General features: G+C 51.9%; 1 protein-coding gene and 1 long non-coding RNA gene across 3 annotated transcripts in view; one reads left to right on the forward strand and one right to left on the reverse strand.

Moving 5' to 3' along the window:
- Positions 1-1,109: 1,109 nt before the first annotated feature.
- LOC116940557 (transcription factor LBX2) lies at positions 1,110-8,979 on the reverse strand. Of its 2 annotated transcripts, none has more exons than XM_032950519.2 (2): positions 7,230-8,979; positions 1,110-5,188 (listed from the first exon to the last, which is right to left on the reverse strand). In XM_032950519.2, the coding sequence occupies exons 1-2, from the start codon at positions 7,738-7,740 to the stop codon at positions 4,713-4,715; spliced, it is 987 nt and encodes a 328-aa protein (XP_032806410.2). In that variant the 5' UTR covers positions 7,741-8,979; the 3' UTR covers positions 1,110-4,712. The 2 variants fall into 2 exon arrangements, with proteins under 2 accessions (XP_032806410.2, XP_032806411.2); XM_032950520.2 differs by having other exon boundaries at positions 7,248-8,976.
- Positions 8,980-9,313: 334 nt separating this feature from the next.
- The window catches only part of LOC142924154 (uncharacterized), a 28,252-nt gene continuing 20,005 nt past the window's right edge, over positions 9,314-17,560 (forward strand). The window contains exon 1 of the long non-coding RNA XR_012941318.1: positions 9,314-9,630. This is a non-coding gene — a long non-coding RNA (uncharacterized LOC142924154). The remainder of the gene's footprint in view (positions 9,631-17,560) is intronic.

Here is a 17,560-nt window from a genome sequence, read left to right on the forward strand (position 1 = left end):
AAATCTAGGAGGGGGCGGCGGGGGGGAGAGGGAGGCATAGGGGGCTTGTTCCTCTTTTATCCAATGTAAGTCAATAGAGCAGCAGTGTTTTCAGCCAGACGGTCAGTGCGGGCAATAGAATCAAAGCACTCGTGTGAATGGGTCTGTAACTCGGTTTAGACTCTAGAACGTCAATTGAGGGTCTATGTAAGTGCGTGTGTGCGTCGGTGCGCGAATGTGTGTGTGTGTATGCACGTGCTTGCCTTCATAGGTGCCCGCTCATGAGCATCGGACCCCAACAGTCTGTTCAGGCTATGTGGGGGATGGTTTCTCTTTTGTATATGCACGCGTGTGCGTGTGTATGTGAGTGTTTATATGTTTGCGTGTATGTACGTACGTCTTTGTACGGGTGTCCTCGGGGAGAGGTAGTGTAGGGGTTAGCTCGCTGCGCTACGAACCCAGCGACACGACTTCGGTTCCCGCTCACGGGGACACACAAGTTAGGATTATCTGACCCGGTCCTGGACCTCACGTAGGTTGACTCGGCCTCAAACGAGTACCTGGTGTGGTATGTAAACATCGCCAATGGGGAGACAAAGGCGGTCGGGCGTGGTGCTTGCCACCCACCCCCTCGTGTACCGTTCCGGCACCTTTATAGGTGCTCCCTAGCAGCACTTGCCCCAACAGTCTATTAAGGCTATACTGGGTATATTTGTCTTGGTATCTATTATACGCGTAAGTACCTGCATGTCCATGAATTGTATGCATATGTGTGTTCTCGTGTGTATATGTGAACACGTGTATGCCTGTATATATGTGTTTGTGTGTACAGTTTACCCGAACACGTGTGCACGTGTGTGTATTTGTGTGTGCATACCTGGATACGCGTTTTTACGTGTCTGGGGTATGCGTGTGTGTGTTGTGTAATGCACACACACACGTGTGTGTGTGTGTGTTGTGTGTAACACGCGTGTGAGCAGCAAAATCATCACTGGACATCACAACAAGACCTCTGCGTGACAAACACCTCCAAGTTTCTTTCCCCGCTCCCTTTTACCCGAGTGAGACGCTTTGAGGGAACCCGCTGATGAAACGGACCGACTTCCAATAAACGCCGTCGTACACTCGCAAAGGGTAAATACAATGTTTAATAAATGTATATACAGTTATACACACATGCTTGCGTGCTTCGCTAATGGAGCTTTGACGGGAGGAGAGATTCTCCCTCTCCCTCTCTCGCTCTCCTTTTCAAAAAGAGTTCAGTCAAGCGAAGAATGCGAAGTAAGAAGACGAAGAAGAGTCGACGTTGCTTCTCCCCCCTCCACCCCCACTCACACTTACTCACACTTAGACCCATACACACACTCACACGCCAAACACACACACACACACGCTCAAAGTCACTAATCACACACTCACACACAGCCTTTTAACAGACTGTTGAGGCGAGGCGCTGTTAGACGGCAAAGGGTAGATGCTCAATACCACTCCCGGCCGCCTCTGTCTCCCCAGTTCTGACAAGTACCGCCCCAGGTACTCATTTAAAGCCGAGGCGACCCACGGGATGCCCAGAACCGGTTCAAATATTATTCACTGTAATCGGTTGTGAGCGGGAAGCGAATTCCGAGTCGCCGTGTTCGTAGCGTAGCACGCAGCGCGCTAACCGCGACACTACCGCTCCCCAACTCACGTACACAAACTCGCATACCATTGTTGCTCACACTCACACACACACCGCTGACAAACACTCTCTACGATCACACTCGTCCGAGGCTAACTCCGTGTGAAATCACGAGTAAACCCACTGCCACCACCGGACCACATGTAATCCGCATACGCCTCTCGATGCCAGCTATTGTAACGCGGCAGTCGTGTTCCGCTGACAAAAAAAAATCATTGCACCGTCCCTTATGTTATTTTCACGAGCTTCTCACACCCTGGTGTAGTATACATCGAATTGTATTCTCCGGGTCAAACTGCCGCGAGGCAACACGCGGCACAAAAGGCAAATACATATGTACACGCAGCGGTGGCGCGTTTAAAGCCATTGGCAGCGTTGAGGAATTGGATTGCGCGCAAGGCAACCGGATGGGTTTCGCCCTCATTGCGTTTCTGAGTCTTGAGAAGGGGGAGGGAGTGTTGCCGCGTGCAGTATACGAAGAGGCAACACGCAATCTCTCTCTCTCACGCTCACACACACGCACAACACGCGCACACGCGCGCACACGCACAGGAATGCGCAAATGCTATTGGACACACGCACGCGAACGCGCACAAAACGTACACCCTCTCTTTCACTTTCACAGAAAAACAAAAGGCCACACACACACAAGATCACACGCGTACTCTATTCCTAACATAACCACACAGACACATACATTCTCTCTTACACGCCCACTGCCCCACTCACACAGACATACTGCCTATCTCACGCACACTCATAAAAACATCATACACACACTCTTACACACGTATACTCACCGCTTCACACACACACACATACTCCATCCCTCTGTCACACACACACATATTCCCTCTATCACACACACACACACACTCCCTCACACACAAATACAAAGATCCCCCGTGTAGCCTTAACAGAATGAATGTTGGGGCAAGTGCTGTTAGTGGGTGGCCAGCACCACGCCCGCCGCCTTTGTCTCCCTAGTGGCAATGTTTACACACCGCACCAGGTACTCATTTGAGGCTGAGTCGACCTAGGGGAGGCCCGGGACCGGTTCAGATAATCGTCACTGGTGTTGGCCGTGAGCGGGAATCGAACCCGGGTCGCCAGGTTCATAGCGCAGCGCGCTAACCACTACACTATCGCTCCCCACACACACACACTGTCTCACACACACACACATACTCCCCCTCACACACACATACTCCCTCTCACACACAAACACAGGCACACACACTGTCTCACACACACACATACTCCCGCTCACACACAAACACAGTCTCACACACACAGTCTCTCACACACACATACTCCCTCTCACACACAAACACACCGTCTCACACACAGTCTCACACACACTCCCTCTCACACACACTCCCTCTCACACACACATACTCCCTCTCACACACACAGTCTCACACACACACTGTCTCACACACACACACATACTCCCTCTCACACACACATACTCCCTCTCACACACAAACACAGTCTCACACACTGACTCACACACACACATACTCCCTCTCACACACAAACACAGTCTCTCACACATAGTCTCACACACACTGTCTCACACAAAGACTGTCTCACACACACACTGTCTAACACACACATACTCCCTCTCACACACACAACAGTCGCCATTCGCCACTCAGTGGCGGTGACGTCACCACGGCGCTTGTGCCATGCCAGGTTCACTCACACACCCTCACACTCTCTCACACACACACTCTCACACTCTCTCTCACCCTCACACATTCTCTCACACTCCCTTTCTCACACACGTACAAACTCGCTCCCTTTCACACACACATATCCTCCTTCTCACACACTCCCTCTCACACACACACTCATTCACACACACACTCATTCACACACACACTCATTCACACACACACACACACACATTCTCCCTCACACACACTCACACACACTCATTCACACACACACACACTCATTCACACACACTCACTCCCATTCACACACACTCACTCCCTCTCACACACACTCACTCCCTCTCACACACACACTCATTCACACACACTCCCTCACACACACACACTCCCTCCCTCACACACACACGGTAGACGCGTCTCATCTCCCCTTTGCCGACGCCACGTGAAGGAACATCCAAAGCGAATTCGCCGCCTCTCCCCCATTCATTGTGAGCTGCTGCTGCTGGTAGGAGTGGTGGGTGGTGGTGGGTGGTGGTGGTGACCGAAGCTATCCCAACGTGGCGACATGCTGTCCCCTTGCTCAGCCGCTCCGTGCCACCAGATCATCCGCGAATTCCTCCTCCTGCTGCTGCTGCTCCCAGCAATCACCTCACGGTGGGCGGCGGGGGCTGGCTTGTGTGTGTGTGTGTTGTGGGGGGGGGGCATCTCAATCACCTCCCCCCTGCCCCTTCATCCCTTCGTTTTGTCGCCGCCCGGGTCCGCTGCCATCGCTCGTGCGTTTTTTTTTTGTACTTCGACGCGAGCCCCGAGTCTTCGTACAACGTTCCCGACTCAGACATCGTTCTAAGACCCCCCCCCCCCCCCCCGCTCCACACACCCACACACTCCTCGACTTCATCATAGCAAAAAGGGCTGGAGGGAGGTTGGCGGGGCGGGGGGGGGGGGGGGGCTACCAGTAGCAAAGAAATAATAATAGTTTGTGTGGTTTTATTTATATAGCATATATTTATAGTAATACAAATAAAATAAAAAATATAATGAACGTCTCTCTTTTTTTTTCTCCGCGTCCGCCTGTATGCGTCTGCGATGAGTGCACTCGTGTGTCTGTGCGTGTCGCTCTGTGTGCGTCTCTGTCTGTGTGCGTGTCGCTCAGAGGCGCTCGCTAACAGCACTCGCCCCAACAGTCCGTTCAGGCTCTGGGGAGTATCTTTGTCTTTTTGTAGTCTTCGTGGGTCGTCTGTCCGACTGTCCGCACGCGCGACCGGGCCGCGTGCATGCGGTCGTCAGGGCACGGCACGGTAGGGGTGGTGGATGTTCGGGCTTGGCGGGCGGAGGCGATGAGGGTGGACGACAAGAGGTGGACGCGAGCGCTAATCGTCCACGTCGATCTCGATGTCGTCGTCGTCGTCATCGTCGTCGTCGTCCCCGCTGAAGTCGTCCCGGCTATGCTCGGAGCGCGGGGAGGGCGAGGTGCACGTCTCCCCGCGCGAGTCGTTCCTGTCGAGGGCCCGCACGCCGGGCGACATGGCCTCGACGAGGGACGTCGGCAGCGCGCCCTCCGTCACCGTGATGACCGGGTCGAGCTTCTTGGCCGACTCCACGTCGGCCTTCATCTCCTCCAGATCCCGCTTGAGCTTCGCGCGCCTGTTCTGGAACCAGGTGATCACCTGCGCGTTGGTGAGGCCCAGCTGCTGGGCGATCTGGTCGCGATCGGCCGGCGAGAGGTACTTCTGGTAGAGGAAGCGTTTCTCGAGTTCGTAGATCTGCGCGTTCGTGAAGGCCGTGCGCGACTTGCGGCGCTTCTTGGGCGCAGTTCGAGGCCCGAAAATGGCGAGGCCGTCTCGACCTGTGGATGGGTCCGCGGTGCGTGCGCGTAAGGGAGCGCACACGCGGACACACACGCAGGCACACACGCAGGCACACACGCACGGACGCACCAACAGTCAGCGGGTGCTTTGTTGATTGATACGTGAAGACGCATCCGAGAAGAATTGAGAAAAAGGTGGTGCGTGAAGGAATGCAGATGTGTCGTGTGTGCGTGCACGCTTGATACGTACAGCATCATCCATACACGGGCATTCACAACCGTTGGCCATGTACACGTACACGAATATATACTGACGTGACGTTGTACAACAATATACAATCACGTGCACAACGTGATATATACGCCTATGTTTTACATGTAATTCCATGCTTACATAAACGTATACATACGTGTACAGTTTACGTAATTATACATATCTACCATGGGATGCATACACACGTATATTCTGACATAGTCAGGGACAAACAATTAAAGAGTTATATAACTGTACACATAGGCAAGTAAAAGATAGATGCCAAACAAATATTCGCATTAGTATATGATACACATACTGCACATGGTAACATATACATTCATTTGGGGGTAGCTAAATCAATTCCTGTGTACAACCATTCACAACGCATGCGTTGGGGAACGTGAATGGAAACTTCTAAAGTCCTACAATTTTAATTCGCAGTGCTTTGTCAATCCACTGCTGGATGAAGGCCTCCCACTGCCGCCTTACTCACGTGGGTTGTTTAACCATACTTCCCCACGATCGTCAATTGCGGGTTGTTGAGACGGAGTAGAGTTGGGGGGGGGGCGAGACGCCACTGATGTTTCTCCGTGGGGAATCGAACTCAGGTTCGGCATCCAGGTTCACAAGCACAATAGTGCTAACCACTGCGCCACCGCTCCGTCCTATACAATGAATACAAAACCCGCCCTTCAATCACAGCGGGAAAAACGAGAGAACGTTCGTCTGTGTACAGTACATGCCCGTGACATTGTGTCTTTTAAACACAACGCAGTCGGATAGCTGTGACTTCAATAGGAATCGAAGTTACATACCAAAGACAAAGATCCACCGTGTAGCCTTAACATACTTTTGGGGCAAGTGCGGTTAGCGAGCACCTATGAAGTTACATACCACACACAGACAAATACAAATATCCCCCCCCCGTATAGCCTCAACAGACTGTTGGGGCAAGTGCTGTTAGCGAGCAGCACCTATGAAGTTACATACCAGACACACATACACACACATGCACGTGCGTTAACCTAGTTGTTCACATGCCACCCAAGCTAGGCTACCCACAACAATTACAATAACAGCATCACGTTAAATAACAGTACAAAACGAGAATATTCATACATTTAGTCCAACGGCTTTTCGGAACAATTAAACATCTACGCGGCGGATTTTGTTCAGACAAGCAAACTGTAGATGCAGCCCCATAGCCCTCCCGTCACGTACCGACTTATAGCAATGAGTAAATTGACTCTCGTATAACAGTTGTTTAGGATATTGCGCAACAACCATTCAAGTGAGCGATTGTCACGCTATTTAGTGGCGTTAAATTACAATAAGGGTGATGGGGATTGTTTGACCATACTTCAACACTCTTGCAATGCGCGTAGATGAACAGGGGGGGGGGGGATGGGTGGTGGTTACGGGCCAAGGACCAGTTCAGATCTAACTCGCCACTGATTGTGAGCTAATACGCCCGGGAAACGAACTCTTGCGGTCGGTTTCATAGCGCGGTGCGCTAAGCACTACGCCACCGCCACTCTGACCGTTAAGTCTGCTTACTCACCCCTCACTATCAAAGTTTCGCTAAATCCGCCACGTTGAGCGGCGCAAAAAAAGGTGCCGCGTGCGTCAAACAAACCCAGACAACACTCAAACCACTTGCAAGGACACAAAGCACGGAGCCGAGCTGCGACTCATGGAAAACCAAACCATGCCAACGGACAGCAGCAACAAAACAACAACAACAACAAACACCACCACCAGCAATCAACGAGAGCAATGAGCAAATAGACTGATGAGACGGGCGATTTGTAATGAAATACACACGTGGCAAGCCCAGCGCACCTTCAGCCGCCTGCAAGACGCTCACTTCGAGACCCTTAAACGTTTTGCTCGCCAACTCCTCCAGGGCGCACAGCGGGGACGCCTGCGTGGCCTGCACCGTGCACGGTCGAACCAGGGTCGCTCCGTGACCACCGGCGTGGTGTCCGCCGCCTCCACCGCCTCCTCCACCACCACCACCGCCTCCTCCTCCACCACCACCACCGCCTCCACCACCACCGCCGTGCCCAACCATAGGCCCCGCTCCCTTCTCGGCTCCCAGCGCCGCCGCCGCCGCTGCCGCCGCCGCAGCGGAAGCTCTAGCAGCGCACACAGCGAATCCGCGACGCCGCACAGATGGCTTGCTGAGGATGTCCTCGATGCTGAAGGGAGTCAGGGGCTTGTTGGAGTTGGCCGGCGGCGGGAGGTGGTCGAGCGGTGAGCGGCCCCGCTCCCGTTCCTCCATGGCGCGCGGGAGACCCTGGTTGGGTTTCGGCTTCTGGAAGGCGGTAGTCATCGGTGGTCCGTGATGGTAGCTGTCGTGGCTGTAGTCGAGGTGGTGGTGGTGGTCGTCGTGGCTGTGACTGCGGTGATCGTCGCCGCGGTTCTGCGGGCACCGCGGAGCGAGAGTCTCTCCAAAGCAAAACAAAAATGAATGACCCCCCCCACCTCCTCCACCCGGGGCCCCGGCCAGAATAGAAGTAGATCAAATAATGGACGCGAAATCTACTGCCGCGCTTGGTGGCGACACGAGAAAAAAAAACTTCGAATTCCGCACGACACAAGCGGGACGATAGCAGGAGCGCGACGTGTGACAGTGACCTTCGTGCCTCGGTCGGTGAGGTTACGTCTTCTTCTTATTCTTCTTGTTGTTGTGATTCGTCTTTATTTACGATCGCCGCCTTTTTTTAAATTATTATTTTATCCAGACGCGAATCTCTCATTTGCTTGGCGCGTGACGCTCCTCCGTCGCGGCTTCTCTACGGTCGTGTTCGCTGTGGCGGCGATAGCAGCAGCAGCGGCGGCGGCGGCGACGGCGGCACGAGGCGGCGGCTCGGGATGAGGTCTCGCCGCGTCTTCCGCCACTCGCGACGCCGCCTTCGAGTCAAGCCGAGCGCCGTCAAAAAAAACCACTCAGCTGCGTAAAAAAGAAGCCGAGGCACTTTCGCGCTCTCTCTCCCCACCACGGCCGTCCCCCCACCACCACCACCACCTCCTCCTCCTCTTCCCTGCCGCTCCCCCCGTACTCCCCGGAGGCGAAGCAACGGCGTTAAGAAACTCCCCGGCCACAGCGTCCGGTCAACAGCAAAACAAATAAAAGCTGGGTCTGGCAGTCGAAGTCTGGCAGCAGGGTCGGCAACCCGCGTCGCGTTCCGTGAGCCGCGATCTTCCCTCCTGCTCCGCCGCCGCCGCCTCTCGCTCTCCCTCCTCAGCTGTCTCTTCTCGCTAAGCAGACGCCGGGCTCCGGCACGCGTGAGCAACGCGAGGAGGCGAGCGGTCAAAAGCAGCCTGTGTCAGGCCAAGGATGCCGACGGGAGAGATGAAGGCGGCGCGGTGAGCGTGGAGGAGTTAAAAAGAGCCGAGGCAGCGGCGGTGTTGACGCCCGCGTTGCTAAAAAAAAAAAGTTTTCCGTTGGTTGGTCGGTAATCAATTATCGGGACCGCCACATATGCGCGGCCAGCCCTTCCTCCAATGCTGAGGGGCCCCAGTCAGCGCGAAGATTAATTAATTGAGGCGAGGGGGAGGGTGGGGTACAGGGGAGGGGAGCGGTGGGGTGGGTGGGTGTGGGTGGAGTCTGGGAGTAGTTGTGGGGTGCGTGGTGGTGGTGTGTGTGTGTGTGTGGCGGAGGGGGGGTTATGTGGGTGGAGATGGGGCAGTCTGTTTGGGGCATTGCGAGGTTTAGGAGCGACATGGTGGCAAAAGATGTTCGTGGTAGGAGGTGGGGTGGGAGGCGGCGTAGAAAGGGGGGGGGGGGTGTTAAGTGTGGTGTTAGAAGGGAGGTGTGTACTTGGAGATGGGATGTTAAGAAGTGGTTGAACAGGGGGCGGGAGTGAAGGAGGGGAGGGGGGGATAATTAAAGCTTACTTCACAAAAAATGAGTTTCTCAAAGATATGAAATCTATAAAGAATTCCCGGGCACCGCATTCCTCGCCGCGGGTTAATGTGGCTTTAATTTCGTCTTGTCCGCTTGATGAAATGCCGTGTTGATGTGAGGAAGCAGTGCAGAGAGAGAGAGAGAGGAGGAGGAGGAGGGGGGAGGCGTCGCGAACGAGAGTTTCCATCAGCGCCTTAATCGGGACGGCTCCCCAACCTCTGGCGCTGCTGTGCTCGCTCTCTGCGCCGAGTTCACAGGCGCAGCGCCTGAATGCGACGACGACGACGAGGAGGAGGAGGAGAGGGAACCCGCGTGAGTCACGTTACGTGAGTCACGTTACGTGACACACACGCGCGCGCGCACACTGCAGTGTATATATCTCGTAGTCCGATAACGCGCGTGAGTTCGTGGTATTTAATGGCATCCTTTCGTTTGCGTCGTTTTGTCGCATGCGAGTTATATTTTGTACGTTGGGAGTAATGTACACCACGCTTGCAAAATTCCATATCAAAATAGTAGTTTGCACAGTAGGTCCATCTATATATATATCGCGTGACTATGGCGTGTCTGGTTTTAATAATATTCATATTGTTTGTATTATTATTGCTATTATGATGTCGAGATTTGTACATTCGGCACCAAGCGAAAAATTCATACACGCAATCGCGATTAATTTGGTGTTAAATAGTTGTGACGCGCGCACACACAGGTGTGCACACACGAACGCACGCATGCACACACACAGGCGCGCACACATGCACACAAACGCGCGCGCACACACATGCACGCAACACACATGCACACACACACATGCATACACACGCGCGCGCACACACATTAACACACACACATGCACAGACACACGCGCGCACACACATTAACACATTAACACACACATGCACACACACATGCACCCACGCACGCACACACATTAACACACACACGTGCACACACACATGCACACACGCCCACACGCTGATTTTTAATTGCGCCGCATTAATTATTAAGCAGGGTTCTGAAATAAATCTGAAGTTATGTTCGAATAATAATTTTATACAATACCTAGGGTACTTATTCGTAAGGTAATTGCGGTAAATTTCAGACACACACACGTGCAGTCATGCACGTACACGTACATACATAATACATACACGAACTGGCATAAAAAAAATGCAAGGCAAAGATGTCCCCTTTATGGTTTTCATAGACTATCGCACGCACACACGTTTAAGATCACATACACACCCCATCACGCACATATACTCTATACGACTAATTACACAATCGTCCACCCATGCTCACACCCGCAAATACATACACTGACCACACAAACACACTCAAAAAAACAAAGATCCCCCGTGTAGCCGCAACACAATTTTGGGGAAAGTGCTGATATCCACGTACATATGCGCAAGTGCATACACACATGAACTTACATACAAGTACACCACCGACAAACATGGGCATATGCTCACACAAGTACATATATACACACATACGTATTTACGCATGCATACATACAGAAATGCATACACTCAAACTAAATCAAATGCACACACCCATATATATATGCATGCACTTACACGCAAACACACAGGCACACCTATATATACGGTCAATAAAAACACTCATACATACATATAAACATACGCATAAAAAGATCCCCCGTATAGCCTTAACAGACTGTTGGGGCAAGTGCTGTTAGCGAACACCAATGAAGGCCGGCACGACACAAAAAGGGGTGGGTGGCCAGCCACCACCCACGATGTTTACACATCATTTGAGGCTGAGTCGACCTAGGGGAGGCCAAGCACCGGGTCAGATAATCGTCACTGGTGTTGTTCGTGAGTGGGAATCGAACTCGTGTTGCCGGGTTCGTAGCGCAGCTCGCTAACGCCTGCACAAACGCTCCCCAAAATGATACCCGTATAACCTGAACGCACTTTTTTGAGCAAGTGCTGTTAGCCAGCAACGCACACACATGCACACATCACGGTCCCGCCCATCTGATTAATTTCTGCCCGTTCCTCATACCGCACCCGTACGTGCGCGTGTGTGTGTGTTATTTACCAACGCGGTGATAATTAGATACATCGAGCATTAATTGGCGTCACTCAAGGGGCCATTCACCACGTGCGCGTGTGAGCCGACACGGACTAAACAGCCGGCAAAATCCGCCAGTCTCCCACATGACAGTCTTACACCGCGTGGGTGACATTGAATGCAAATATTTTGGTCAACAAAAAAGCACGTTACGTTTGAAACATTTACTTATGTGCGTTGTGTAATTGCGATTTTTTTTTGTTTAGAGCAGTTGAGAGCCCGTTAATGAATCAACATTTATAGTCTGCACTTGTGTGCCTGTAATTGAGTTCATTATTGGCTTTGTTGCTCGCCATCGAACAAAGACGCTCACTGCATCGCGCGCTTTCAGATGCGCTTCTGCGGCAATCTGGAACGCTCTTACGATTTTACTTTTAAATCATCTACATTGAAAATGTTTTTTTTTATAACAGTTGTTTTTGTGTGTTTAGTTTGTTGTCCTTCCCCCGCACCTCCGATTAGCATGGTTGGCTACGTACGGTGCGAAAGAAGTTCAACATGCATTGGTTGGAGCGGTGGCGTAGTGGTTAGCGCACCGCGCTATGGGCCCGGCGAGCCTGAGTTCGGTTTCCAACGGGGGCGTGACATTTGGCGCGAGATATCCTGGCATCGCTTGCTTCACCAAACCGCAATGACCAGCGTGGTGAAGCATTGTCAAACGGGCGTCGTGACTGACACGGCGTGGGGAGACCACCGTGATGTGATCTTGGACGATAAATAATGACGGTCGTGCGTGCATTTCACTCCGTGATTATATAACGAGCTTCGGCAATGTCGCGTTCCATTTTAAATAATGAACGCATAGCGGCACATCAATTGGGTGCTCCAGATGTTATCTTAATGCTCACGACGTAATGGAAAAATCAAGACTTGCCTTGAGTTATCAATCCGATATTTTCCGGAAAAGCTGCATGCTCTGCTGGTGTGGACTTGGGACATTGTCGGCGCAAGGCACTGCCACTCTAGTGGTAGTGCCTTACGCCGACAATACAGACAAAATAAGGCGAGGTTGATGTTACGTGCCGGCATCATTCCCGGGAGAGCGTTCACAGTGGACCGTCCCGACTGAAATCACTCATTGCAATATACAATATCACCCCGCACGCACACTACACGCACACTACACATGCACTACACATGCACTACACATGCACGTGAGAACACGAGGACTCAGGCGGGCTTCTCGAAGCGAGTCGAGCGATAGCGCGGCGCGATAAATAATCCGCAAAGTGAACGAGGAAATAGTTTTGCTGGACGTAAAAGCGGTCTCCGGGAGCGCGTTAGGGGGGCCACATGGCTCGTGCGCCGCGTCACTTCACGCCTCCTTTCACCTGAACGCACCCGAGGTGGGATACACCACAACGCAGCCGCCACCCGCCACAAAGACAAACATCACCCCATGTAAGCCTTCGCCGACCGTTGAGCCAAGTGCTGTCAGCGTGTAGCAAGCACTCGGCGAAGGACGACACGGCACACGAGGGGTGTTGGGTGGTCAGCACCACGCCCGGTCGTCTTTGTCTCTCCCAGTGCCGATGTTTTCTACACACCGCAACAGGTACTGATTCGATGCTGAGTCGACCTAGGCGAGGCACGGCGAAGGCTCAGGTAGTCCGTCGCTTGTGTTCGTCGTGAGCGGAATCGAACTCGGGTCGCCTACTTCGTAGAGCAGCCACGCTAACCGCCACACTACCGCTCCCCACTTGATACAATGTACCCTAGACATACACACAACACAGCCGCCACCCACCACAGGTATGCACACACACGAAGATGCACTCGGATATGCACGTGAAGATGTAACTATAGAGGGAGACACGCGGAGACATATACAGAGACACACACACAGTAAACACAATTATCCACTCTATAGTCATCATAAACACTTGGGGATGCGCGATGTTTGCGAGTATATATTGAGGCAGCAACTGCGCACGAGGGGGTGGTAGGGCCAGAACCATTCCGGCCACCTTTGTCTCCCCAGTGCTGTTGTTTATACACCGCGCCAGGCACTCATTCAAGGTCGACTCGCAGACAGCCCAGAGGCAGGGGTCAAATGTCACTCGCCACTGATGATAGCCGTGGCCGGGTTGCGAACTCAGGGGCCAATGTTCGGAGCGCTTCACCAATAACGCGCACTGACGCTACCAGACAGAGATAGAGAGGCATACACACACATAGATGCCCCGTGTAGCCTTAACAGACTATTGGGGCAAGTGCTGTTAGCGAGCACCTATGAAGGTTGGATGGAACACGAGGGTGCGGGTGGCCGGCACCACGCCCGGCCGTCTTTGTCTCCCCCACTGGCGATGTTTACACACCGCACCAGGTACTCATTTGAGGTTGAGTCGACCTAGGAGAGGCACAGGACCGGTTTAGATAATCGTCGCGAGCGGGAATCACAAAGACGAACAGACACAAAGACAGAGACCCCCACCATCCCGCCCCCCCCCCCCCCCCCCCACGTATGGCCTTTAATAGACTATTGGGCAAGTGCTGTTAGCGAGCACCTATTAAGGCCGGCAAGGCACACGAGACGGTGGATAGCACACACACACACAAAGACACACGCACGTGAAAGGCACCGGTTCCAGGACATTTGTGAACCTGGCAAATTAACTGCAATCGGAGGCAGAAAGAGAGGTCCTCATAAATAACAAATAAACTACAAATAAAGAAATCATGTAACATCCAACTGTGCCCGGAGGGCACAGTCATCTTGGCGATATGGAGATTTTAAATCATCGGCTGCAGTCACTTAAATAATTCAACAACAAAATTAATAATACTAAGGTAGGTATCTATTTCGAACAATCACGCCAATTATAATAATATCCTAAAATATGCATTGGGTTTTCAAATTCATATTATGAATTATACAAGTACAACACTAAAATGACGACGACACTAATAATAATGCACCCATACGATACAACCGCTGTCTTGCATTAGCCTATTTCCCTCCTCGTCCAACCCAGCCTCCACTGCGAGCGAGGGTCCGGGCATAATTCATGTTTGATGATTCGCGTTATTTATGCGTAAAGAGGCGCACCGTGGAATACACAAGCAGACGGGGGACATTTCGACGCCACGTGAGCACAATTACAATACAATATCTCAGCAGCAAAACAAAATAGGAAAGTAACAACAAAATACATTTTAACAAACATGTATATGGACGCTTGTGTTGCGCCCGAAACGTCGTGATTTATTTTATGCCTACGTGAAATTACCGGAAAGAACCAAAGAGTATATATATACTTCAACGTAGCGAACAGCTCCAAACCATTGTTTGCGCGCGTGCAGTCTGCACTGCCCACACAACACGTCGTGTCGTGCCGGCCTAAAATTATAGGTGGTCGCCAACAGCACTTTCCCCAACAGTCTATTAAAGGTTATTCGGGGGATCTTTGTCTCTGTATGCAAGCTGCACCTAAGCGCTTGTGTGTGTGCTGCGCTACAAAACTGGCGACACGAGTTCGATTCCCGCTCACGGCAAACATCAGTGACGATTAACTGAACCAGTCCTGGGCCCCCGCTTAGGTCGACTTAGCATCAAATGAATACCCGGTGTGATTGTGTAAACATGGCAACTGGGGAGACAAAGGCGGCCGCGCGTGGTGCTGGCCACCCACCTCCTCGTGTACCGTGGCGGCCTTCATAGGTGCTGCTCGCCTGCAGCACTTGGCCTAACAGTCTGGTTAATGCTTGTAAGGGGGATATTTTGTCGTTGTCTTTGATCGCGTTCATCCTGATCATAAAATCCGGAGCGCTGCGCTCTGTCCGCACGCACGGACGCACGCACGGAAGCAATCGACGGCGTCGGCGCCTTTGATGATTGTGGGCGCGACATTGATACTGCTTACTCGCGCCGAATCATTCTACCTGGGCGGGTCAACCTGATTGTTAACCTCTGAAGACCAACACAAAATAAATAAATAACGGCTATAAAAGAGTGGATCTCCCCCCCCACACCAACACCACCCACCACCACTCCCACCCCCCCCCCCCAAAAAAAATGGAAATCACGAAAGCGTGACCACGGAAAATCCAAGAGCGAGCGGCGGTTCGACTGTAACCGGACGCTGAGCGAAAGAACCCTTTGGTCGCGCTGTAACATCTGCTCGATGCATTATAGGATGCGGCAGTAGGATGCACGCACGCACGCACGCACAGACACGTACAGTAGAAAGAAAAAAAACAACCCACACCGCAACGCAGCCATATCGTGGCTCTCACTGCGGGCAGTCCGGCGGAGGCCTCCGGCCGATAAGAAGCGAGAGGCGCAGCGACGAACGCGCGATTCGCTTTACGTGGCTTGGAGCCGACGACACTCGCGCGCGGTGGTGAGTGCTCAAATGTAAGCCATTGTTCGTGTCGTACGTGTGTGTCGTCGTCGTCGTTGTTGTTGTGATGATGATGCCGATTATGATGATCATCATCATGATAATCATCATAGTCATTATCGAAAGCATCGTCATCATTATGGCCATCATCAGCATCATCATCATTATCATCGGATCCTCATTCACCAACCCGCGTGATCACCATGATGATGGTGTTGCCGGTAATGATGATGATCATTATCATCATGATCATCATCTGAACGGATCCTGGAAATCCCCATTCACCAACCCACGTGATCATGATGATGGTGGTGACGGTGATGACAAAGATCGTGATGTCACATCACGTTCGTACGTGTGCATGTGTGTGTATTATTGTGTGCGTATGTACTGTATTGTATATGTGTGTTTAATATTAGCGCCTGAGTGTAATGCACCTGTGTATCAGAGTTGATGCGGTGATGTTGAAATTTCTCTGTCATCGATGCGTTGATGAAACGCGATCACGCGATTAGTGCCCTATATTTAAGAACACTGCACTATCGGAGGAACGTGCATCTAACCCGGCAAGGAAGCTCCCGTGCGCATCTGTGCGTCGATTACAACGAGAACCACATTGAATGCCTGCAATGTAAGCGGTTTGTTTTGTCGATCAGTTTCACTGCTAATTTACAGCGCGGTTTAACGCTTATTGTTTAATTTGCGATTATGGGCGATAAATTGAACATATGTACCACCTTATATGCGCAGACGACGCGATGCACACTTGCGCACGCATACGTATGGTGTTGTTATTATAATAATCTCAAACATAATAATTCACAGATTTGTGTTGTCACTCCACTGCTGGATGAAGACATCTCTCCCCACGCCGTGTCAGTCATAGAGGTTGTTTGACCATACTTCACCCACGGCTGGTCAATGCGGGCTTTGTGAATGGGGGAGTTCCAGAACCCGTTCAGATATTATTCGCCACTGGTCGTTAGCCCGTGGTCTGGAATCGAACTCGTGCGGTGAGCTGGCCCACCACTCCACTCCCGCCTCCCCCTACCACTCCTCACTACCCCCGTCACTCCGTCTATCACAATCTGAAATTGTATATATCCCGATGAGCCATAAAGCTATTTTTGTTACATACGTCCAGTAGGGGCGGGTCAGCGAGTTCCAACAACAACAATGCACCAAACAAACTATAGTGGTGCTAAATATATAAAAGGTAAGCAAGTCACTAAATAGAAATTATTAAAAAAGTACATAAATACAAAACGCATAAGTACAAAGATTCCTGCCGCTATTCCAATGGTATCTAGTATATACACAGTCTATATATATACACACAGTCTGCGCGTGTATGTACACAACGTGGTGCAGGTGTGAATGCCGTACGTGTCACTCGTGGTTCATTCTCAAACGAGCATTTCTCTCCTCCCACTCCCAACAAACCATCATCGCCACCATCGCCCCCCCCCCTCCTCCATCGCCTCCTCCACTTCCACATTGCTACCGCCCCACGTTGTAGCAATTCGCCAAAATCATATTTTCTAAATTATCCGCCCCGCTTGCGGAGCTCCCATTGCTCTTGCAGAACATCGGGATAAAGAGGGCGGCGTCTCGGCTGGCAGTGGCCAGGGGATTCGAGACCACGAGGCCCACGAAGACAAATAATTCCCCGTCGTGGCCTCCACAGACTGTCCGGGCAAGTGCTGTTAGCCAGTCCCACAAACAAAGACAAAGACTCCCTCTCCCCGTGTAGTTGGGGCAAGTGCTGTTAGCGAGAACCTATGAAGGCCGGAACG

This window comes from Petromyzon marinus, chromosome 9 (assembly GCF_048934315.1).
Source record: "Petromyzon marinus isolate PM22_M1 ecotype Great Lakes invasive population chromosome 9, UKy_Petmar_22M1.pri1.0, whole genome shotgun sequence".
Taxonomy (NCBI): Eukaryota; Metazoa; Chordata; class Hyperoartia; order Petromyzontiformes; family Petromyzontidae; genus Petromyzon; species Petromyzon marinus.